The sequence below is a fragment of the Amblyomma maculatum genome, chromosome 8 (genome assembly GCF_055883805.1).
Source record: "Amblyomma maculatum isolate TAMU_Amacu chromosome 8, ASM5588380v1, whole genome shotgun sequence".
Lineage (NCBI taxonomy): Eukaryota > Metazoa > Arthropoda > Arachnida > Ixodida > Ixodidae > Amblyomma > Amblyomma maculatum.
The window spans coordinates 117,483,627-117,508,481 of record NC_139351.1 but is presented as its reverse complement, the minus strand read 5'-3'; the positions used below and the strand labels follow the sequence as shown (position 1 = coordinate 117,508,481).

The following is a 24,855-nucleotide window of genomic DNA, read 5'->3' as shown; positions in this document are numbered from 1 at the left end:
TCCCTGCGCTTTATGTAGGACTCCCGCAAAGTGATCCAAATCTTGAGAAGTCCCTTTCTCCTGTCTGCAGACACTCTACACGATGTCTCGTTCAATCCAACGAGGATCACCCAAATGAAGATATGTAGAGGTATTGACGATGTACTCTCTCTCTCTCTCTCTCTCTCTCTCTCGGCTGTGATATATTTCTTTCTGCGCTTCAAATAAACGCGCAGAAGAAATCGCTCTCCAAATCGCCATTGAGTTGAGAGCCACGCCCCTTCCATCGCCACGTCCGGAGGAGCGTGCGCTTTCACCCAGAGTCGGCGGCCGCGGGCTTTGTTCTCCATCCTCTGACGCGGCGTCCGAAGCCGCCGGCGGAGTTTTAACGGCTCCTCGGAGGATGCCGCCAAAGAACATCCCTCCCTCCGCTCCCCTTACCACTTGCAGCTCAGCTCTCTGCTCTCCAGTCCGCTTCCCCTCCTCCATTTCAGTGGCCGCTTTATATCGAATTTCACTCGTTCTCGATCCTGAGCTGCGCCTGAAATAAGCGAGTTTTCGGGGGCTTCCGCCTATGTCTCCAATCCACTGCCCCATCCAAACCCTCTCCTCCGCCTTTTAAAAGACCCGGCGAAAGCTTTGCATCTTTACAGCCGTCCAGAGGGACGCCTGTAGAGAGAGGCACCTCTAAGTTCATATAAAGAGTGCCCCACGACTTCATTCGATGCCGTCCGCTCCCTCTGTATTATTCTCTTTAGCGGGCGATGGAAAAGCCGCGGCTGCCTCGCCGTCGACGGCTCTGAGCTTTCAGAGGCCCTTTAGCGTGGCTTTGTTTTGATCCGTGCCCGCGCCTCGCTGCGCGTTGAGGACGCCCGACGCTTTTACGAGAAAGACACAGTGCTTATTTTCGATCTCCTTTTCCCCTTCTCCCTCCTTTCCCCATCCCTCTTACGTGCTCCATCTTTAGGCCTCGTGTAGTCATCGATGTCTCATCCCTTTTCAAGCCTAAGTGGTTCCGTCTCCTCGACTATATGCAGCCGGGCATTCTCTCCATTGCCCTCACTTCGCTTCGCTCTGAAACTCTCACGCCGTCGCCGTTTTTCGGCCCGACCCTCTCTTAGCCGTAGGGCACGTAGAAATATATATATATAGGAAGAGAAGAAACGGGGGCTGCTTGTTCCCCGCGAATAGTTCGACAAATCTGGCAAACGCTGCAGCAGCAGCGATGGAGGCCGTCGCAAGCAAAGAGGCCGCTCTTTCCTTCATCGCCCGGGCTGATTCTTCAGGACAGCGAGTGCCTTCTCTCTTTCATCAGAAGAGCGGAGGGGGTTTGGTTGCGGGTATGTCGGGAGCTGCTAAGTATTAAGATTTCTTCTAGTAATATTTTGACTTTTTGCATGTATTTCTCGCCATGCCAAGCCCGAAATGATTTACAGTATGCCTAAGTAAATAATAAATAAATACACAAACAAACACATTGTGAATAATATACGCGAACAGAGAGAGTGGAAAAGTGGGTTCGCCGCATATAATTGTGGAGTAATCAATTTCATTGATTGCTCGGTCTTTGCTTTCTTCCACGTAAACTTCAATATGAATGCGTTTTCTTTCCTTGATTTTTATAGCGCTGAAGAAGGACAAAAGGACAGAAGCGCAACTTCCAACCTTAATTAAAGTTGGAAGTTGCGCTTCTGTCCTTTTGTGTCTTTCTTCCTGTGGTGTTTCTTCAGCGCTATAAAACTCAAGATTATGTACAAACTAACCCGTCAAGAAGTCCTTCTGCAGCATATTTCTTTACTTAAGTCGCTACGTTAAAGTCTTGAAAAATGCAGACAATGACTATTGTCATTGACTAATCAGGGATCAGGCACGTCCCATTCAAACACAAACAGCAACTGTATATTGGCAGGAGCATGCACGGTGATCCATTGGGCGCTTTCAACGTCCTGGTTATAACCGAGCATCAAAAAACACTACAACATGGCGCTTTGTTGCAAAACCTATATTCGACAGCAAATGGTTACGAGTTACATGTGGGCGCAAACAATGTGTATTGCAGCATCCCTGGTAACTGAGCATGGATGTGGATACCACGTTATGGAGCGCCCAGATAATGTGGCACTTGCCGGAGTTTCATGCTCTTGGCGGTTGTAGCGGATCTGTCTCTTCGCATCCCCGTATACGTTTGCCTTCTTCCCGCCCAGGGATCGTCAGGTGATCATTCACAGCAGCCAAAGACTCCATAGAACAATAGTATACTCCAGCCAAGTAGTAAGCCGATCTTGCGCGCAGGAGGTTCATTGCACAGTCGTCAGCACGTCTGTCTAGAGCGCTCGAACGCCGACCTGTTGTAAAAAGAAATTAAAACTTTATAGCACGGGCCTGGTTCTAGAAGTAATGATGGCGATAGACCGAAGGCACGTTGATATACGTTTTGCACTGACAACTGCACTGCATCACTTACAGAGAAGCCCAAACAATATTTCACATTGTTTGCTCTGCATAACACAGCTACAGCGCTCTAGATAGCCGTGCTGACGAATGTACGATTTTACGACGCGTCATTAGTCGAGTTGTTCAGCCTTCACCCTTCTCATATCCGGAACTGGCTATTAGTCCCGGGTTTTCTCGGTAGCAGTTGTGACGGCTAGCGCCCGTCCTATGTTCAGCTATGGTCTTCATGTATACCGCACAGGTATGTCAAGCGTGACGCTACTTGGCGATGACAGCTCGCACGCATCAACTGCAACGTTGATATAAAGTATCGTACTTCGTTTTGTTAACGAGCCGCCATTGACATTGACAGCTCGTCATCCCCGGCAGGGAGCAAAGAAGCCTAGCGGCGGAGTGGGACTAACCGTGGGCCCGCGGATGAGACTGGTCCTTCTCGGTTCCAGAGACAGCTGTCAGCAGCATCTGGACTGGCGCTGCGCTCGCCTTCAAGGAACAAGAAAGGGATAAAAAAAAAATCAGCAAATAAGGCACCATGATAAGGCCTCTCCTGTGTATGTGTGTGTGTGTGTGTGTGCGTGTGTGTGTGTGTGTGTGTGTGTGTGTGTGTGTGTGTGTGTGTGTGTGCGTGCGTGCGTGCGTGCGTGCGTGCGTGCGTGCGTGTGTGCGTGCGTGCGTGCGTGCGTGCGTGCGTGTGTGTGTGTGTGTGTGTGTGTGTGTGTGTGTGTGTGTGTGTGTGTGTGTGTGTGTGTGTGTGTGTGTGTGTGTGTGTGTGTGTGTGTGTGTGTGTGTGTGTGTGTGTGTGTGTGTGTGTGTGTGTGTGTGTGTGTGTGTGTGTGTGTGTGTGTGTGTGTGTGTGTGTGTGTGTGTGTGTGTGTGTGTGTGTGTGTGTGTGTGTGTGTGTGTGTGTGTGTGTGTGTGTGTGTCGAATTAGCTACAAACATGCGTATACGTGTATTTCTGCCCGCGTCTCTTTACCTGTACGTCTCTTCGCCAAACTATATTTGCTTTTTGTTTCACTTACTCCCGTTCCTTCGCTTGTGTATGCTGTGCATGTTGCATAGTTTACTGATGCTTGTGCCCTTATGTGTGCGTGGCTGTGCACGTGCTTTTCTAAATGTTTGTCCGTTATGACTGAAAGCACGGAAACAAGCAGAACAGATGACAGGAAACAAAATGAGCAAAAAATGTCGCTATATAAAGTGCGCCTGATACCGGCCTTGTATACTGGATTCTCTTTTGCTCCCAGGGAAACAGCAGTCGCAGCTCGAAAACAAATCACTCCTACGCCGAAGTATAGTGAAGCTAAACCAGGAATTAGTCATATTATTGATGTGATAATGTGGATGGTAATGAGGATGGAAAAGGAAGGGGGGGGGGGGGGAGCTATCGGTGCCATTTTTTCGCCCGAGACGCCGGAGGTATGAGTTGGAATTTTTTCGTGTACGCGCATTGTGAGCTTTGCTGGCTGTTCGAAATCTTTGTTTATTTTTAATGCACGAGTCTAATCTAGCCCTTAGAAATGAAGTTTGATTTGCATTCTAAACATACGTTTTCCATTGCAAATGAGAGCAATAAATGTGGATTCCTGACGTCTGAGCTTTGTGTACGTGACCGAGTTTGTTTTGAAATATAAATAAAATGCGGGTTGACACGTTTACGTCCTCAGGCCTTTGCCGCAAAATGGTTCTTTGGCTTTTGCCCTACCGGGGTTGCGCAGTAGTTAAGGCGCTTGACTACTGGACCCAAGGATGCGGCAGAAGCGGCCTTGGTGGCCGCTTTTCGGCGGAGCCGAAAAGCAAGGCGTCCGCGTGCTTTGCGATATCAGTGCACGTGAAAGAACCGCAGGTGGTCGAAATTTACCGAGCCCTCCACTACATCGTCTCTCATAGCCTGAATCGCTTTGGGACGTGGAACCCCGTTAGCCGAAGTAAACCAAGCCGGTGCTTTGACTTTCAACTGCTTCCTGGTAGATTAAAGGCAGTCGCTGTGAAGTATATAGGAATTTCCCGTAACCTTTCTCGAAAACAGACCATCTATCGGCCATTAACATCATTAATGCGGGCGTATCTTCAATGCACTCCAGGCAAAGGGCCCAGTTCCGGAACACCGCCGCCCGTGTAGATTTGGGTCACTGCCCGAGAGCCAAATTAACGGTTTTTGTCGGCCGTACCGTCTCTCTTATCTCAGGTTAGTCCGATGAAAGAAGCGATGTCAGTGGAGCGTTCCTCGCCAGTCGCTGGCCAGGGGTGCGGAAGAAGAGCAGCGATGGTGGACCGTAAAGAGCGCCGCGTAGCACAGCAGAGCTGCCGAGCGGGGAAGTGAGGCGGCACTGTCGAAACGGCGGGCATCCGTGGTCGCTGGTGCGTGATGGGAAAGCCGACCGAATGTTCGGAAAGGATGGATGGATGGGCGTCAACGGGCAGGCAGGAAGACTGGAGATGTTGCGGGTGAGATGGCGTGTTTTCACGAAGAGCCGTTATGTGGCGGGCTTCCGAGGAGGAAGAAGTTGATCCAGGCGTTGTATGGTTGAAGCATGTTTGAAGTGAACATATGTACACTCGTCGTCCGAAGTTTATGTTACGCGATATATTACGAAATATTTTCTTTTTGTCCAGGTGCTTCAGTGTTATCAGAACACTGTGTTTCACGAACGTAAGGCTAGGCTGCGTTCCAGGTTTCGTCGCAAGACAACGATAAATTTTTCTTTTTCAATGGTTTTGCTGATATTGCTTTCTATAAGCTTTTGACCACGGGCGCACAGGGAAGTTGTGTTATCCTTTTTATGGATGCCGGTTTATGTTTCAGACACCGCTGCATGGATGGTAGCCGCTAGTTCTGATAAACAGAGCCCAATATGAGCGATGCCTTTTTCATTAAAAGGACCTTAACAAACCTTGGTTACTTTCGCAGAAGTTTTAAATGAGCATCTGATTTAACGAGCTGACGCTTCGCCCAATATTGACAACTCAGTACATGTATATCCTTCTGACACCGTATAGTAGTTAGTAGTTAGGTATAACTAGGCGTCTCTTTGTTAATTACGCATTATGTAAATATTTGCATGTATTACAACGATCCTAAATACTTGCACATGCAGCTGCTATGTTCTCTGCCAGCTAAACGCACTAAATAGCTGCCAAGAACTTAGTTCCTGCTACTTGTACCAAAAGGGACGTTCATTTCAGCAAATGTATTGATATACAGGTGGCACCGGTATCTGTATGGTATCTGTCCACCGACGTTTAGTTGCTTTGCGTTGGTTACTCCACGCGAGGTCGCCGGTTTGATCGCGGCAGCATTGACCGTATTTCAGTGGAGGCGACAATGAGAGCTCGCTGCGCTCTGAAGAAGCGCAGGTGATTTAGATTAATGCAGGGCTCTTAACTGTGGCGCCTAATTGCCTCGCAAAAGTTTATTAACTTTTAGTTGATCGAACCGTCTCCGATAAGTTTTTATGACGTGTGATGGGAAGAATAAAAAGAATAAGATTGGGATGGAGCGCATTTGGCAAGCACTCGCAGATTATGACTAGCAGCTTACCGGTATCGCTCAAGAGGAAGGTATACAACAGTTGCATCTTGCCTGTACTCACCTATGGGGCTGAAACGTGGAGGCTAACCAAGAGAGTTCTACTTAAGTTGAGGGACAACCCAGATGGCTATGGAACGAAACATGGTAGGGGTAACATTAAGAGATAGGAAGCGTGCAGAGAAATAACTCAAGTTACCGACATTCTAGTGGAAATTAAGAAGAAGAAATGGGCATGGGTAGGACATGTAGTGCGAAGAGAGGATAACCGATGGTCGCTGAGGGTAACAAACTGGATTCCAAGGGAAGGAAAGCGTAGCAGGGGGCGGCAGAAAGTTAAGTGGGCGGATGAGATTAAGAAGTTCGCAGGGGTCAAGTGGATGTAGCAAGCACAGAACCGAGTTAAGTGGAGAAATATGGGAGAGGCCTTCGCCCTGCAGTGGGTATAATCAGGCTGATAATGATGATAATGATTATTATTATTATGGGAACAGTTTTTGGCGAGACTTGACGGAGAACGCGACCGCATTAAAATATTTTGCTTCTTGATATGCTTATGGACAACAAAACGTCGACGGTAAATGGTATCAGCAGCACTGGCAGTTTTTTTCAATGTTAGTAGTAGTAGCAGCAACAGCAGCAGCAATGACAAGTAAACTCAGGGCCGAAGTGACACCTATGACGTGCGATATCTAGAGTGCGTATGCTCTGCGCTTTGTTGAATTTTAGTATTGAGAACTAAATACTGTTAGATTGCTACTAGGAAACAAACACTGCCGCTTGATCAGGCTTGGCCGGAACTTTCTTCAGAAGCGGTAGTTTCGTCTGAAGGATGATCGCTCGTTCATGTCCGTTCGGCCTTTTTTTTTTTTTTTTTTTTCAGCTGTGCCATCGAAGCGATCGACACCTCTAACGCGCCATTCACCCTTCCCTGCCCCGACATCATACGCACGCATTGCGAGGCAGAGGTGTCGCCTTTTCCTCTTTCTCTTTTCTTGCAAGAGAGAGGGCGCTGTTTTCTTTCTTTCCTTCTATCTCTCTCTTTACGGTACGCTCTTTCTCTTTTTTTGGCGCCCGGATCTTGTCCCTGCGGGAGCAACCATCGTCAGAGAGCGGAACTCGAGGCACTGCTCCGATCCCCTTGGGTGGAGCGGTTCTCCGGCCTCCAATCTGGGACGACACAGGTCAAGCTCCGAGGCCGCGGCCGCCCAGATTACACGCCTAGCACGTCTATAGTCGCGAACATCGAGGTCACTTCGCTCATTCACAACCTTGCTACAAACACGTCGCTGTCAGCGTCTAGGGCTTCAGTGTGGAACACGCATTGCCATCGACATACGCCTTAGGAGTGCAAACGTCCTCCAGCAGCCGCAGCTGAAAATCGTCACACTAGGGATAACACTAGGGAAAATGCCACGTGGCCGCTCTCTAGCACAAAAAAGTAACTAAGAAATAACAATCACCCATACTTTTTGACCAGCGGGCTGCGACACTATGCGAGAGGGACAGCTGGACACATAAGAAATTCATTAACTCTGTTTCGAACATTTTAGAGATTTCTATCAGTGATGACACTTCGTTTCGTGTGTCTGCATAACTCAATTGATTTTGATTTCTTGCTCAAAAAAGAAAAAAACGTAAAGAAGCATGTTTGATGTTAATGTTCCCGAGTTTAGCTCACGAACTTTGTTGAGGCATTTTCCACCGTCTACGAATTCAATGAAGATTGCGAAGGACTGAGCATATTGAAACATTTTCACACAGTCGAAGAGCAATGCTGCGCAAATGAGGAAAACATACGTGTCGCAAATTTATGAATTCAGGCTCCCTTTTTACACCGGCGTGTTGGAAATTCTTAATTGGAAAATGTGTATTTGTGAAAGAATCACTCGGGTTTGAGTTGTTAAGAGCTGCAAGCTCATGTGCTATGTCCTGACAGAACAAAACTGAAAACAAGCACGCATTTTTAATCGCATCTTTGGCACCTCGTGGTTGTCCCCTGTGCAACAGTGGACCTGGAGTAGTCAACCATATTCTGTGGTTACCTCCCCCCCATGCCGTATTTTGTCTCTTGCATTCAGTACGTAGGCCTGCACTTAATATATAAGTGCAACGTCCCATCTCACTATCTGTCCTCCGTTTTGTATTTATCATTCTTTGAAACAGCCACTATTATGTAAACATTCGTACGAGTATTTTACGTCTTCGTATTTGCCACTCTTGGTAAGCATATAAAAACCACGTTTGATATCAGGGATTCGGCGCAATGTAGCTTTCACGGGCATCAGAATTGCGTGCTTTGTGTACTGAAAGAATAAAAAAAAAATACGGCTCATTTACCTTTTCTTGTTGTACTTAATTTGAATCCCCCACTTCTGTGGTACTTTATGTGGTCACAATCAAAAACGTTCTCCTTGCAGCAGTCCGCTGTCTCTCCGTTCGTTTGATTTTCATTATAATCCGCTTTGGTCGACTGAAGCGAATTGTAAGCTTTCATAAAGGGAAAAAAAAAAAAAAAAGAAATCAATGATGCGATACAAAGAGGGAAGATATATTAACTCTATGTGCGGTAATGAAACGGGACGAAATAAAACCGGTCCTTTGTGCGAGCTGGAACCCAGTGTGTCCACTGCTGTTGTTTCTGCTAGAAAAATATTAATAGCGAGAGAGCGAGCTTCTAAGTAATATTGTTATTTATTCTGGGCGTACCCTCTTTTCTACGCTGGGAAGAGAATTAAATATATAATTAGAAATATTCCTTTTGTTATACGAAGAAACGGCATTCTGGGAATAATTTCTTTCCCCTATATATATATATATATATATATATATATATATATATATATATATATATACGAAGATAGCCTTTCAGACGCTTGCAGAGAGCTCATAAACGACAAAAATAAATAAATAAAGCGTACATATGAGAGGTGCCTGTGCAAATGGCTCAATAGAAGATGGCTTCACCCAGAAGCAATGTTCCCGCTTTGGGCTATGTGTAACGTTTTACCGTACTTCTCCCTATCTTTTTTTTTCCTTAGTGGCTCGGGACATCGCCGGTGAGCGGTGTGTCCATACTTTGTTTTATTATTTCCACCTTTAATTTTGTGTTCGTATATATGAGTGAAATTCATGCTCCTGGTCCTTATTCGCATAAACCTGCTTTCATTCGGGGCTCTCATTCTATTTCTTTGTATTTATTTTATTTTCCTTTGCGACATCGGAACTGAAACGATTACATTCTGTCGGGCACTCTTCTTTAATCTCCTGTCCCGCACTGGCAGTATGTGAAATACACATGCGCTGCTTTGTTTATTTTTGCTAGCTTTCTTTAGAACCAAATGAAGAGGCGTTAGAGATGATAGATGCGGAGAGAGAGGTGGACACATAGACTATTTCTTTTAATCCCCAGATCAAACGCTCGTGCAGAACGAATTGATTTATAGTCCGGCCTGTGTTTGTATCTATTTCGTTTTTCTCTGCGCGTTTTGTTAGCACTCTTGTGTTTTTCGCCGCTCTTTTGTTTGGCGCTGATGTCGAAATTGAGCGCTTCTGACCGAAATTGGAAGGACGGTGCTTCGGCAATCTATAATAGGTGTGCTGGCTTTGTTTTAACAGGCTTTTTTTCTAACGGTTTCTCTTATAATGTGGACCCTTGCGACAGCTTCCTTGCCTATTTGAAGTTCAGCGTTTCGACTATAATGCGAATTGAGTTTCGAAATGGGTCTGGATTCATAAAAGGAACAATGAAGTCATTGTATTCTGAAAGTTATGCCGGGCAGCAAGCCGTATAGCTTGAAAATAGCCGTGGCGCTTTGCAGGAAAACCAAATCCGATCGTCATCTGATGAAGTCATTTCGCCCAAACTTATATCCCACGGCACCTCTCACTTTTTCATTTGGGATGGGTGATTTCGGGAATGAGGCTCGTTCACGGTGCTGACATATAGAGCTGTTAGCGGCGTGGTAAATGGACCGAGACACCTACCTCTATTGACGAAATCGGCCGCTTTTTGTCTGAGACACATCTTTTGATGCTCCATTCCCATCATCGTTCGAGGCGCGTACTTTCGAACAGGACGGTGTCCGTGGCGTAAGTTATGCAGATTACCTGACTGCATAGAATGAGCAGATGTAATGTCTAAGCACAGCTCTTTTCCGTCATCAGCAGGTAGCTTAGGCTGTGCTAACAACTGCTCCTCTAAGTAGCTCTGAGAAAATTCTTCGTCTTGAGTACTGATGTGTTTTGATAGCGGCAATTTCTGCTTCCGTCATCTGGCGTAGCTAGGGGCTGGTCGTTTATCGAGGTAACGTCATCCTCAATCGCTTAATAGACGCGCCAAGGGGGATCTTGCGAAGAGCTCTGCAAACGTTACGGTCGACTTAAGAACGCATGATCGAATCGTATTGCCTGTCTGTCGTCAACGAATTCGGCCAGTATATTTTTTTTTTTTGCTTTATTGCACGGTGTTCGTCCAAGAAGCGGTGGGGCTTCAAACAGTGAGACAATGACAACTGGTGGTGCGATGCCTGAAGCAAGTTCCTTACGAAACTACTTGAGCAGCGTTTCTACTAATTCGTTTGTGGCAATAAATTTTCTTATAAAAAAATCCTTGGAGGCACTTAAAGGTGCTTAGGTGTAGTAAGGCAAAAGCCTTCTTCATAATTTTTTATTTTTGTTTTTCACAATAATTTTTATTATTATTTGTTTTATTTTTATTTTAATTTTTCTTCCTTTTGTACGACTTTTGGTTATTGATTGAAAAATGTTTAGGTACTTTAGCCAATTTTTGTGGTGTTGACTTATTATAAGGCTACTGTAAGACTGGCTATGAACCTGTCTCGTTTGACACATTCCTCATTACGGCATTATAGCCAAGTAATAATAATAATAATAATAATAATAATAATAATAATAATAATAATAATAATAATAATAATAATAATAATAATAATAATAATAATAATTGGTTCACAGGAAGGGAAAGGCGCAGTAGAGGTCACGTTTGCTCTGTGGACACCTGAACCGCGCCGTAAGGGAAGGGAGGAAGGTGGGAATGAAATTGAAAGAGAGAAAGGGGAGTCGTAGTGGAGGGCTACGCAGTAATTTCGACCACCAGGGGATCTTCTTTAACGTACGCTGACATCGCACAGCACACGGATGCCGCTTCGTTTCGCCTCCATCGAAACGCAGCCGCCGAGGTCGGGTTCGAGCCCGGGAACTCCAGCACAGTAGTCGGGCGTCTTACCACTGCGCCACCCCGGCGGGGCATTGTAGCCAAGTAATCATGACTGGATTCAGTATTTTGGCCTTTTTGTCTTTGCTTGTAATGTGAATTGTGATGGATTGGCTTTAGATTAGTTTTTTTGGTCACGCATTCCGCGGACAGTCACTTTGCTGATGAACCAATAAAGGCTTTTTGCCCTAATAAAACCGTGAGATCACCTATAGGGCATGATTGTAGGAATCAGTTGCCTAATTGTGTCATCCCTCAAAACTGAGCATCCAAGGTAATGCCGATATTAAACTGGAACACTACCGCGCACTAGCGCACGTATGCTTACACACGCGTGCTGTAACGACGATTCCTACGTCACTTATGGTATGTATATTCTGCCATTAAAAGATTTTAGAGGGCACTTTGGACCACTGCTTCTTCTTCCTCTAGGTACTGTGGGGTATTCTTGGGGAGGGGATACCGGACGCGGGTTATGCCAGCCTAATGTCGTGTCGGCACTCTTACAGCGTCCGGGGGATGGGGAGATGGGGAATTGCTCATCATGGCCCGCATCAAGCAAACAGCCTGGTGAACATCGGCAGGTCGGCAGTCCGACGTGGAGGCTCCGTAGCCCTCCACTACAGCTTCCCTTTCTCTCTTTCCACTTTCACTCCCATCTTCATCCCTTCCTTTACGGCGCGGTTCAGATGTCCACGCAGTAAATTTTACAGATACTGCGCCTTTCCCTTCCTGTGAGCCAAATAATAATAATAATAATAATAATAATAATAAAATAATAATAATAATAATAATAATAATAATAATAATAATAATAATAATAATAATAATAATAATAATAATAACTACTAATAAAAAATTGGTTCACAGAAAAGGAAAGGCGCAGTCTCTGTCACATTCTGTGGACAACTGAACCAGGCGATAGGGGAAGGGAAGAAGGTGGGAGTGAACGCGGAAAGAGAAAAGGGGCGCCGTAATTGAGGGCTCTGGAGTAATTTTCGACCACCTGGGGATCTTTAACGTGCGCTTACATCGCACAATCTGCAATTTGATCTTTAACGTGCGCTGACATCGAGAGGCGTCGTGTGCTGTGCGATGTCAGCGCACGTTAAAGATCCCCAGGTGGTCGAAATTACTCCGTAGCCCTCCACTACGGCTCCTCTTTCTCTCTTTCCACTTTCATTCCCACCTTCCTCCCTTCCCCTACGGCGCGGTTCGGGTGTCCACAGAGCAAGTGTGACAGTTACTGCGCCTTTCCCTTCCTGTGAACCAATTTAACTTTAACTTTTCGCTAGCTTCAAGCGTTTTAACTGAGGATTGATGGAATTATAGAAAGGGAAAGGCGCGGTAACTCTGACGTTTTCTGTGGACACCTCAACCGCGCCGTAGGGGAAAGGAGGAAGGTGGGAGTGAAAGTGGAAAGAGAGAAAGAGGAGCCATAGTGGAGGGCTACGGGATAATTTCGACCACCTGGCGCTGACATCGTAACTAAGGAGGAGATGCTCCTAGTGAGAGAGCGCGGGCGTGTTACAGTTGCGGACTCCGGGGCCCAGATCACGAAACTGTGTTAGTTCATCTGCGCTGAAATGTAAACAAAAATCTGTTCGTTCATCTGCACTGAAATCGAAATAAAATGAGAATAAACAATGGTCCCGCTGTGGTGGCGCTGTGGTTACGACGCCCGACTGCTGTACCGGAGTACCCGGGTTTCAAGCCCGACCTCCGGCGGCTGCGTTTTCACAGACGCGAAACGAAGAGGCATCTGTATACTGTGCGATGTCAATGCACGTTAAAGATTGCCAGGTGGTCGAAATTGCTTCTAAGCCCTACACTTTGGCACCTCTCACTCTTTCCGCTTTCACTTCCATCTTTCTCCTTTCCCTGACAGATACCGCGCCTTTCATTTCCTTTAAGCTAATTTAGTATAACTTAAACAAATCACCTCGAATCTTATGCATGAGTAAGTTTTATATCAAAGCAAAACAAACCACAACAAGGCCCCGCCAGGGTGGTGGAGTGGTAAGACGCCCGACTACTGTGCCGGAGCTCCCGGGTTCGAACCCGACCACGGTGGCTGCGTTTCGATGGAGGCGAAACGAAGAGGCGTCCGCGTGCTGTGCGATGTCAGCGTTGTTGTTGTTGTTGTTGTTGTTGTTGTTGTTGTTGTTGTTGTTGTTGTTGTTGTTGTTGTTGTTGTTGTTGTTGTGGCTGTAGGAAGAAGGAAAAGAAAATGCACGGGCCCGCTACTGGCTCTGTAGCTGAGCCACCTCCGCTGCCTCGTGCACGTAGAATAGAATATAGAGAAGAAAAGCAAGAGGGGAAGGAAGACACGCGCCGCAACAACAGCCGTCGTCCACCACCAGCGGTGGCGTGTGCAATGACGGCCTACAACAGATAAAAATTCGGTGCCAGGCCAGCCCCCGCCGCCAACAGCGGTGACCCACCGGCACCAGCCCCATCAGGGCAGAGCACCCCTGAAGGGTCTCCTCGTTAAAGATCTCCAGGTGGTCGAAATTACTCTGTAGCCCTCCACTACGGCTCCTCTTTCTCTCTATCCGCTTTCACTCTCACCTTTCTCCCTTCCCTTACGGCGCGGTTCAGGTGTCCACAGAAACAAGTGTTACAGATACTGCGCCTTTCCCTCCCTGTGAATCAACCATCATCAACCATAACAAGCTGCAACATGCATTGAAAACTATAAACGGAGTAAGCAATGCTGCGCACTTACTTCACATTTGATTAAGTACTCAAATCGCCTGAACTTCTTTCTTCATGTTTTGATCGGAGTTTCCTTTCGTGTTATGTCGTGTGCCAAAGCCAGGTAGTAAAGAAGAAAAACATCCGGGGCGCGGCGCAGTTGGTAAAGCGATCGGCTGGGGATCCAAGGAATGGAGTTTCGATTCCCGGTGGATACAAGGTTTATTTATTTATTTTTAACTCTTGCTCTAAAAAGCGTGACACCTCTGCTGACAACCTGCTGTCGACAAAGATGAGACCTTAAAGGCTTTCGCCTCAAAAAAGGGACAAAAGTAATTGCACTAGGAGTCCGCAATGTATGGACGCCACCAGAGAGTAAAACATTTGCCTTGAAGTGAAAGCGCGTATCGTGCTCAGAGTAATAGTCCTTCATCTACAAGTGTCGCAGATGAAACCGTCGAGCGCATCGCATTCACGTGCACAAAAGCGTTGTTGCTCCCAGGCGGAGACGGCAACGTGTCGCTTAACGAAGTGTGAATACGAACACCTTGCCCTTCAATGCTCCTCTGCGGGGCTTTGTGTCACTCCTTCGATCCCTGCGGCGAAACTGAGTGAGCGAGGCTCGGCGCTCGGGGGTGTGAGCCCGCTTACCCCTTTTTAATCTTCACTCTTCTTTTTTTTTTTTTTTTTGTAGTGTGTGCGGTGCGTGTCTCAGCGGGCGGTGGCGCATTAGCGATTCGACAGGTTGACATTAATGAAGCCACGACAAATGGCCGCCTTTCTTCAAGCCTTGCAAGCTGCCTCATCTCTGGAGGCCTGGAAGAGCTTTATTTTTGTTACTTGATATGTTTCGCGTTGCCGCATACTATGGCGCAGAGAAAGGGAAATGAAGGGAAGGGTTGAAAACCGCAGACTGGTGTGAGGAAACTCCGTGGTTAAATTGCGTGAATGTGCGCCGCTTACGACACTTTTGGCAAGGAACCTCTTGTATAGCCAGTATCTGCAGAAGCTTCTGTCGACATGGTACTGTCAGACAGAGGGTAGATCAGAATTGCGCTTTGTCGTAACTGCCTTTGGAGAATAGGCTGCTTGATTTCCACACTCTCCATGGGGCAGGAAGTCATTTGTGTTTCGGTGGAGGGAATGCTCCGGACGCAGTTTTCAGTTAAGTTTTTATGTTTTTCGGCTATGAATGGAGATGGCGTTGACGTCCTTTGTCCGAGAAAGCTACTTGTTTCGTAATGTAATGAATGCTTAGCTGAACAAGAAAGAAAAAGGCGAAATCAAAGTGGAGGTTTCATTTTACATTACATGACATGCTCTGACGCAAATATTGCGGCGAAATAAATGATTAACGTCTTGTGGACTGACCATTGACTTCACGCTCTTAAGTGTTGCCATCCTGTATTCTATGGTGCCGATCAAAGGAATAGGAGGTTCAGTGGGGCTGGAATAATAAATGATGAGCGGTATTGTAATCACTTGAGATTCTATAAGCAATTCTTCTTTTTATATGGGGCTGTTTACTGACGGCAGACAGGCAGAGTGCACAATGTGCTTTATAAGTTCACTATCTTTCGTCCACCTCTTCTGCGCCTCCGTCTGCTGGGGAACATGTTCGGAGTTCAACGTTAGTTATCTCCCCAATGTTTTCTTTTCTTTTCTTTTTTTTTTTTTAGGTATACGGGCACCTGCCCTTCGGGCCAGCATAAGGACGACAAAGTAAATATATATGTTAACGCCGATATTTCACATTTTAATCCTAACCATGGTGCCCAGTGTGTTGCATGAACAAATTAAACCTTATTGTCTCTCACCTAAATATTTCTGTCTTTTCTTATAAGTAAGCATTTGTCATTGTATACATAATACTGCTGGCAAGCAAAAACCGCATCATGCTCACTCCATGGCATCTCTACACAGGGCGTCCTTTTTTATTCATTTAACTATTTCATTACTGCATGACAACATGTCCCTTCAAAACACTCTGATTCACGTCGTGCATCTCTCCAGTGAGTGTTTAGTAAGAGGACTCAGTGCAGTGGGTTAACAGTGGCATGGCATCTTCCTGGCGTCCTTAGTGCTTGAAATCCATTCCATATTCGCAGCCTGTTCATGAAGCGCCGACGTCTGCACAGTAATTGAGTTGAAATTTACCGTGAAATTTGTTGTTTAAAGGCCATGTTCTTGCATTGGATTCGCTTACATGAGTACATCGATTACAGGATGATTTATTCTGACGTGCGCTTGATTACATGCTGACATATTTTCACAACACAACCGAAAGGGGGGGGGGGGGGGGCAATCGTAGAGTGAACTGTTAAAGTAAGTCAGCATAGAGCAAGACAGTAAACCTAAAACGCTGACACACGACAGTAGCGAGTTCTGTCGGTTAGGGCGATTATAGGCTAATATCCGGGCGCAAGTGCTCGTGCGCAGAACTCAAGCCCCTTGAGCATAGCAAACCGCGCGTGCGGATTGTCGCCCCGCAAGTACCCTATCCCCATAGCCGATAAGTTAACCTTATTCTAGAACTCGCTGTTGCCCGCACCGTTTGCCGTTCTACGTCTTGGGAGCATCTTCGTTAAGTAATGTGTGCAAAGACACGTCGGAAATTTTGAACATCTGGCGTTGTGAATCAAGATGACTTTTGTCTGAAATGTTTGACGGCAAAAACAAAAAAAAAAAAATGCTTTCAAGTCGGGGGTTCTGGTCGATGCGATTGCAGACCGTTCACTGTACTCTCTGGGCGTCCTATGGTGTTTGAACAGCTGGAAACCCTTGGAAGGTCGTTTGGTATCTGTACCTTTCCCTCCGGTTTATAGCTACTATATTTTGTTAGTCTCAATTGCAGTAACGATCTCTGTATAAGTAAAAAATAATAATTTTGTTCCTTCCAAACCGTGTCGAAGACAATTGCCAAGATACTTAAACACAACTTCTCAAAAACACACAGCATAAATAACGAATCTATCCCACGGTATTGATTCGTTGGAAACAGTTTCGTTTCTGGCTCTAGAGGTGACGCAGAGGGGTATAGCAGGTAAGAAAGGACCGCTGATCCGAGCCGCTATACCTTCGATAACATTTTTCCTGTGCCTTTCATTATCGCAGCGATTGCCTCGCCAATATTGACTGACATCGCTGCTTCAATTCTCAAATCACCGGTCTGATTGCACTTTTCTACTATATTGTGAAGATCATAAAGACCGAATATATATTTATTTGGCGTTTTTTTCTTTTCTGTTTTCTAGTACCGGCAAAGCTTGAAGGACCTCCTCGAACAACCCTCAACGTCTCAACGGGCGCTATTCTAGTTCTACGCTGCGACGCCGAAGGAGATCCGACCCCTGTGATAACGTGGTTCAAGAACGGCAAAAAAGTGAGTCTCATGCAGCGCTCTTAAAGAGCAGCTGCATCACTTTTCGAGAATTTCGCGATATTCAAGGATTCAAATCTACATTGGCTGTAGGTAATGCATGCAAAGTGTTTTTGCACTAGCATTCAAACTGATGACGTAATCGACGATCAAACCTCGAGCTTCTCCTCAGAGCACTAAAGTTCTGCGGAGAAGTTCAGTGATGACGTCACGGACGGTACTATTTCTGATGTTCGTTCCCTTCGCCCACGTCCTGCTGCACATTTTCTGACGGTGCTAATCAACATTTCTAGGGCTTTGTTTTCGGCAGCCTTGTTTTCATTTCTTCAAACCAAGTATGTCTACGCAGAAAACGTACCGGTACCGTTAATGACGTCATCATGCGTCGCTGTGCAGTGCGGTGAAGCCTGATAGCTGTGGCGATTTTAATCGCTAATTGCGCCACTGTTTCAAATGCTAATGCCAAGATATTTCGCATGCTTTAAGTACAAGCTTTTTTTTTTGCCCTTGCGATATTTATTGCCCTGAGGCAATAAATATCGACTTTAAAAAAAAAAAAAAAGTACAAGCTATAATCATTCAACCGCTTGAAACTCATCAAAATCTAAAACCGATGCACTTTCCCTTTAAGTACTTTTATATGCTTTGATCGCAGTTCCTCCCATAAGTGTTGTCACGAGTCCTTGGATGTGATCAGAGTTGGTGTAGCTCTGTCCGCGCCAGTTATTTGCACACCATGCTAACCAAGCTTTCGTCTGCGAAGCTGTTATGCGCTCAATCATGTATAGGTTATAACTATTATTCGTTTGCTCCATGAAGAGAGCCTCTCGCAAGATCCCAGTCTCTTTTATTTTTTTACGTTGCAGTGAAATCGCCACTCCTCCACGTTCGTTATCTTTGTTCTCCGCTAAGATTTTTCCCTCACACCAACTGCTCTAAATAAAAGAGGCTTATTTCACGCCTATATTTTTAATACTTTTTTTATTATAACAACGCCAAATCTCTCCGTCTCTCGTGGCCTAATTGACATCACAGGTACTCATGACCTAAGGTGCTTGTCACCCGTGCTGAGCATGCAACCGAAAGAAAGATGCATTGGTCACAGATTACGGTAATAAATTAATTGTGTCAAGCCAAAATATTAATCGAGGAGCTGAACGAATTCAGCCTTTATGACTCCAGTTTTCCGCAACGGCTACCAAATTGGCCACTTTATATCCTTATTCTATGGTTCTGTTATTCTGGATTCATTTGCGTCATGGATGTGGGCGGCGCAAAACCTTGTTTAAAAGTCTGATTTAAGAAATGAATAAAAAGTAGTGCTGATTTCACACTGCGTCTTGTCTAATAGCTACCCTTGTACCGCTCAGTTTAACTGCGTGCAAATGATAGTGTCCTGTTTGTTTCTTCCCCAGCTTGGGCTTAGTTTTTATCTTAAATTCCTTCTAATTCTGACATCATGACAACTGCTATTTTATATCAAGCATTCAGGCTACGTTGGTTCCTGCTTGCAGACATTGTCTCTTTTAATGCAAGAATTTTGATTGGTAGGTAAGCTTCTCCGCACCATTGGTACCTCTGCAGAAAAGCCAGCTCTACAGGCTTCATTGTCGATGTTTGTAATTGCGAATTACAGGGTGTGTTTTGTGTTCGCACCAAGAAAAACGTTCGCTCAGATAAGAAAAAAAAATTAAAGAAGGGTTTAACATTGGTAAACTTAAGTAGACAAAGCCAAAGCGTGCGTCTCATCCAGTGACGGGCAGTGACAGACAGGCATCGACCATGGCAGTCAATGCCGAGGGAGCAAAATTGAAACGTAAAGTTATTATAATGCACTACGCGACGCTAAAAAAAAAAAAAAAAAAGAAAAAAAAAGAAAAAAAGAAAAAAAAAAAACTTTTGATTCGGATTTTAGGTTTTACGTCCTAAAGCGATCTAGGTGAAGAGGGAGACTGTGGTGGAGTGCTCTGGAAATTTCGACCACTGGGGTTCTTTAACGGGCACTGGCATTGGACAATTCGCAAAAGCCATGCTTTTCACCTCCATCGAAAAGCGGCCACCGCTGCCAAGATCGAAGCCGTGTCCTCTGGATCAGTAGTCGAGCGGCCTAAGCATAGAGGCACTGTTCCGCGGTTTTGAAATAATGAGAAAACATTTTTTGTCTTATAGGTGGCGAGGAGATGATGTATGACCGCGAGCTTTGTTTAAAAAATAATGACGATAACAAACGATAACCAGACAAATAACAGCTGATAATTAATGATGCGCAAAGTCACAGCAACGTTGTGTACACATTAATAGTTCGAGTCATAGTAATTATTATGCGATAAGATCGATACGGCTGATAACGTGCCTCAATGGGAATTTAAGTCGCTATTAATGGTAAACATGACGTCATCATGATTTTGAGGTAACAGCGCGGAACGTGGACGGGAGCACAAGATTAAAATAAGACACAACGAGCGCTGTCTTGTAACAAAGCGTTGTGTCGTCTTCTAATCTTGTGCTCCCGTCCACGTTCCGCGCTGTTACCTCAAGATGCATAACCAACAAGCCCAAGCTGCTATTCTGGATGACGCCATCATCTTGGCGATAATTACTGGTAGTGTTAGTCAGCCTTAATAATGATCTCATTGACTAATTACTTAATCTTATCTAGCCAGTCACGTGATCGAGATAGTTGTGATATAGACGATGTCACTCTAGCATTAGTGAAACATCTCTAGACAATAAGTTTTTGGCATTGAAAATGTCAACAATAACGAGCTGATGTCCTCATAGCAACATGTCCAGGCAAGAAGTTGTGAAGATTGGAATAACATCAGACGTCGAAGTAAGTAGGTACGGAACTTTGTATGCTTTTGCAGTTCCGCGCTTAAGGGAACTTAACTGCATCCCTATAATAGTTTTATCGAGGAATGCACTAACTTGGTGAGAGGCTCCTAATGATATAATGTAACATTAAACGCATCTCGTACGCCATGAATTTCGGGCGAATATTCTACCATTTAATATGCCAGTGTCGGTCTTTCTCTCGAGTGTCCTCGTGAGAAGCCCCTGGCGCTTTTCACATTGAAGGACTCTTGTCATTTGAAGTTCATAACGGGCCCGCTTCTATCGGTATGATATTCGTTAAGAGAGGCGTTGTCATCGCTGGCACAAAACTTTCCCGCAGATTAGCGGTTTCTTCCTGAAAAGCGCTCGAACTGAAACTGCATCACTGCCTCATTTAGGCGGTGACAGCGACTTTGACAGTCGCCGTGACGACCTCGTTAAAACCATGTGTAAACTTGATATGGCGGGTTTCCTTGTCAACGTTCCCTTGGCAAGGAAACCCTTTTCAAGCAGCATTGAACCCTTGTAATTTTTTTTTTTATTTACGCGATCTTATTTCGGTCTTGTAAGTACTGTCTGGTCGGAAGCTGCTTCTCTTGGTAAAGAAAATGTAGAGAAACTAAAGATATAAAGCAGCTTTTTTCTTACGTTTTCAACTTGGTTGAGGATACATTTTGGTTATACCGAACTGGACGTGAAGTTCTATCGTTTTTGTTGTTGTTTTTCTCGTTTTTGTCTTCAGCGGCGCTTTCAAAATTTGGTCTGTTGTACCTACTAACGCAACAGACAATTTTGTTAAATCATTTAGGTCATGCCCATAGCGTGTCTCCAGGTGTCCTTCGTCACAATGTGCCAGCGATATTTCATCGCATTACGAACAGATAACAGGCATTTAACAATTATTGTCTACCACGAGGAGGTAACACAGCTGAGTACGAGCGAATATTTTCGCCTATAGTTCGTTGGGAAATCGTTGCATATCCCCTCCTTTCTAGGCGTTGCAAAATTTGGCTTGCAGAAAATTTCTGAACTCGCACTGACCGGTTTCGACGGCCGTACAAAATCAATAGGGTTTAAAAGGGTTGGGCTGAAGAAAAGGGAGATAAAAATAGACGGTTAAAAATCGCTCGCCTACCTTTGCCTGAACTGCTTGATATCATTGCTTGGTGTTAAGAATTTTTTTCTCTACATATACGTTTCCTATCCACACTGCGTTTTCATCGCTTTCTGGAGTATCTCTCACCCTCTTGCTGTTGCTCCCCTAGCATCGGCGGCGCATTTGTTGCCGAAATAAATTCTGCGCTAAGCTTAGCACACACCGGCTTTATTTATCCCCTTTCTTGTGCTTGCCTAGTCTTTGTTTAGGGTATTGTAGCCATAAATAAACCAGCCTTGCAATATCGCTCGCTATTCAATCTTTTTATACCATTATCGAATATACGATATGTAGGGGAGCACTCTGCCGCCATTCTTTATGCACGCGGCAGCCAATCTCGCCCAAGCGTAACCCTTTCTTCGCGGCATACGGTACGTTGTCTTCAGACGCTGCATTCTTTTTTTCTTGTCGCTCCACGCTCGAGCGAACCTGAGGAGTACCTCGCTTAAGCTTTGCATTATATAAAAAAAGTAAACAACGTTGAGAGGTGAAGAGAAAGAGAACCATGTTCTCTCGCCGCCGCTACACCGCAACATACTGAAGAGAGAGCATAGAGAGAGCGCAGCGCGCGAAAGGATGCAGTGTATTCGCGCGTCCATACTGTAGTACATCACGAGCGCTCAAGTGAGGCAGATGGAGAGGGGTGCACGGGTTGTAGCGGAGGCGACGTAATGGCGTGTTATAAAACAGGAGTGATCCATCACTTCAGAGCCATCTCGCACGGCTGGACAGAAGAAGCGAGCGCGCACGTTTTTTCCCCGGCGTTTTGTGTCACGCTTCGCTGCTGGTGTCTACGTGCTGTGGCATGAAGGGTTTTCCACGCAGTGCGCAAGAGCACAGGAGAAAGGTGTCTTTGCGAGGCCTAGTTGTGATATGCCGTGAGAACGAACTGATAATTGATGTATATCACCATCATTCGTGCCACTGCCTCCTGCAAATTAAGTGTGTGTGTGTGTGTGTGTGTGTGTGTGTGTGTGTGTGTGTGTGTGTGTGTGTGTGTGTGTGTGTGTGTGTGTGTGTGTGTGTGTGTGTGTGTGTGTGTGTGTGTGTGTGTGTGTGTGTGTGTGTGTGTGTGTGTGCGCGCGCGCGCGCGCGTGTGTGTGTGTGTGTGTGTGTGTGTGTGTGTGTGTGTGTGTGTGTGTGTGTGTGTGTGTGTGTGTGTGTGTGTGTGTGTGTGTGTGTGTGTGTACGTGCGTGCGTGCGTGCGCGCGCGCGTGTGCTTCGGAGTACTTATTGACATGTTCACTACTTTTTGACAGTATTTCATAACCAGCTAGCAAGTACTATAACCGCAGCTTCTACTTTTTTTTTATGTTAGTGGAACATTTTCTGTTAACGCATGTACAAAAGTTTCGTCCCATTGCTGCACGCATGTCTCTTTCATACTGCTTCCTATTCATAATGAAACAGCGCACAAAAACGAAGAAAGACAAGTAAAGACGGGACGGACAAGGACGGTTTATCAGCTGAAGTGTAACCGAAATAAACGCCTCCCCTCGATGATCACGCGGGTGAAACCATGCACGTAAGAAAATGAAAAATAAAAATATAAAACCTGTAAAGACATGAGAAGCCGTATTTGCTTTTTATTTTCTTTTTGTTGCTTGCAGTGTTTCGCGCACATGCTCACTGGGAGGAGGCGTTTATTTATCTTACATTTCAGTTTCTAGTCAGCACTAGCCTGTCCCGTTCTTCTTTGTGTTCCATCCTTTCTGTGCGCCGTTTCATTACGAATAGTTACCAAGCAGCCCTGTGCCCTACTTCGTTGTACCAGTTCCTGCTGTGGAGTGTTTGCTACATTTTTTTTTTTTTTTTAGCCGACCTAAAGCCATATGACAAACGCCACAGTATAGGGCCTCATACGAATTTCGACCATGTGGGGTCCCTTAAAGTGCACGGACACCTTGCTTTTCGTCTCCATCGAGAGGCGGCCGCCGCTGCCGGTATGGAACCCTCGGCTTCTAGATCAGGAGTGAGCGAGCGCAGCAGGACGATGAAAAAGAAGCCATTATCGCTGTATTAGCTGCCTGACGCAAACACGACTAGGGACACACGCAATGACAGAAAAAAGCGCCCTCGGTATATATATATGGCTCTGGCGTCATTATTCTCCTTGTCATTTAGTTGCTGACCTAAACTAAGTTCGTCCTGCTGACTCTCGCGGCAAATATCTGCCTAGCAGCCACGCAGTCCTGCCAACTTCGACATCATTTGTCACCGCCCAGCACCAGCGCGACTCGCCCAAATGAGTTAATACCTTCGAGTTAGGCCAACGCCGGGGTTGTGGGGAAAGCTCCTGACTTCCGGGGCCTTTTTACCTCTCCCCGTTGGCAAACTAAGTGTGGACGACGGCTGTTGGGCCAGCCGCTTTGTCTGCGTATGATTTTTTTTTTTTTTTCAGTCCTCACCCATAGTTTGGACTAGCTGTGCATGAGGTTTTCTGATACGGGTGCGCTGACCGAGCAACTAAGGAATTAAGAGCAAATAGTAAAAAAAAAAAAAAAAGGGAGAAGAAGAAGAAGAAGAAGGGGTAGGCGTGTGCGCGTTCTAGAGGCTTAACTCATGCCGTACAGCGCTGTATATTCTATGGCGCTGTCGTGCACTATACGGGATACGTATTCAGAAATCTCTTCGAGTTTGACCGCGGAACGGAGATACGTTTGTTTCCCTTTCAACCCTGCACCACTCTTATCGCCTACTGTGGCAACAGACTGGGAAACGTGATTTCGGAAAGCCAGCGGCTTTAGCGACGTCCGGAAAGAATAAATTCGGGCGTAGAATATGAAGAAACAGGTCCTACGACGAAGTCTCTCAAGTTTCACCTTCCCGACTTCGTCTTATGCCGCGATTGGTTTCTCGATAAGTTGTTCCTCCACGTTTTGATTGATATTATACCCGTCACTTGTGACGCCGGAACTGACGTGTGCGGTGATGACGGCCAGCGTCACTTGCAAGACACAGAAGCATGCAGCGCTGGTTGCAGCTCTTGAGCTTATGACATCGGCTGAGACAGTCACGACTGAAGCCACGAATGGGATAAAGTCTACATATTTTTATTAATGGCGGTTTAGAGGATGGTTACATAATTTTCTTACAGTTTTGTTCCATTTGTACTCTTTTATACGTTCACAAGTGACTCAACAGACGCCTAAGTTCCGCTTTCTATAACTTATACCAGCCGACATGGTGGGAGGCAATTTTTTGAATAAAGCTAATGAAAAAAAAAAAACGGCCTAACCCTTGACTGTACTGTACGGCATTCAGCTAAACGCAAAGTCTAGTATATAGACCGGCACGCAGCAACACGCTGTAGCGTGCTCCCTCTCGCGTGTTTGTTTGTTTGGTCTGTCGGCGGCCGCTTGCGCCGACGTGTATCACTTTTCCCGACGAATCGCCCGGAAATGACGGCTTTGCCGCGGCGTCTCATGCTTTGCTCGGCGCGTATCCAGTCGCGCAACTCGTTAAGCGTCCAGGTTTGGTGCGTGATGGCGGGCGAGGAGATGGCGTGATTAATTATCCGTCCGAGGGCCTGGCTCTGGCTCCGTCTTGCTGTTTCTTCGGCCGTCCGCCTCCCCATCGTTGCTGCTCTAG

General features: G+C 45.8%; 1 protein-coding gene across 1 annotated transcript in view; it reads left to right on the top strand.

Moving 5' to 3' along the window:
* Positions 1–24,855, top strand: part of LOC146182297 (tyrosine-protein kinase transmembrane receptor Ror2-like) — a 502,076-nt gene that overhangs the window by 431,351 nt on the left and 45,870 nt on the right. Inside the window, exon 6 of the mRNA XM_084577387.1 lies at positions 17,149–17,276. Coding sequence (XP_084433513.1) covers positions 17,149–17,276 — 128 coding nt within the window. The remainder of the gene's footprint in view (positions 1–17,148; positions 17,277–24,855) is intronic.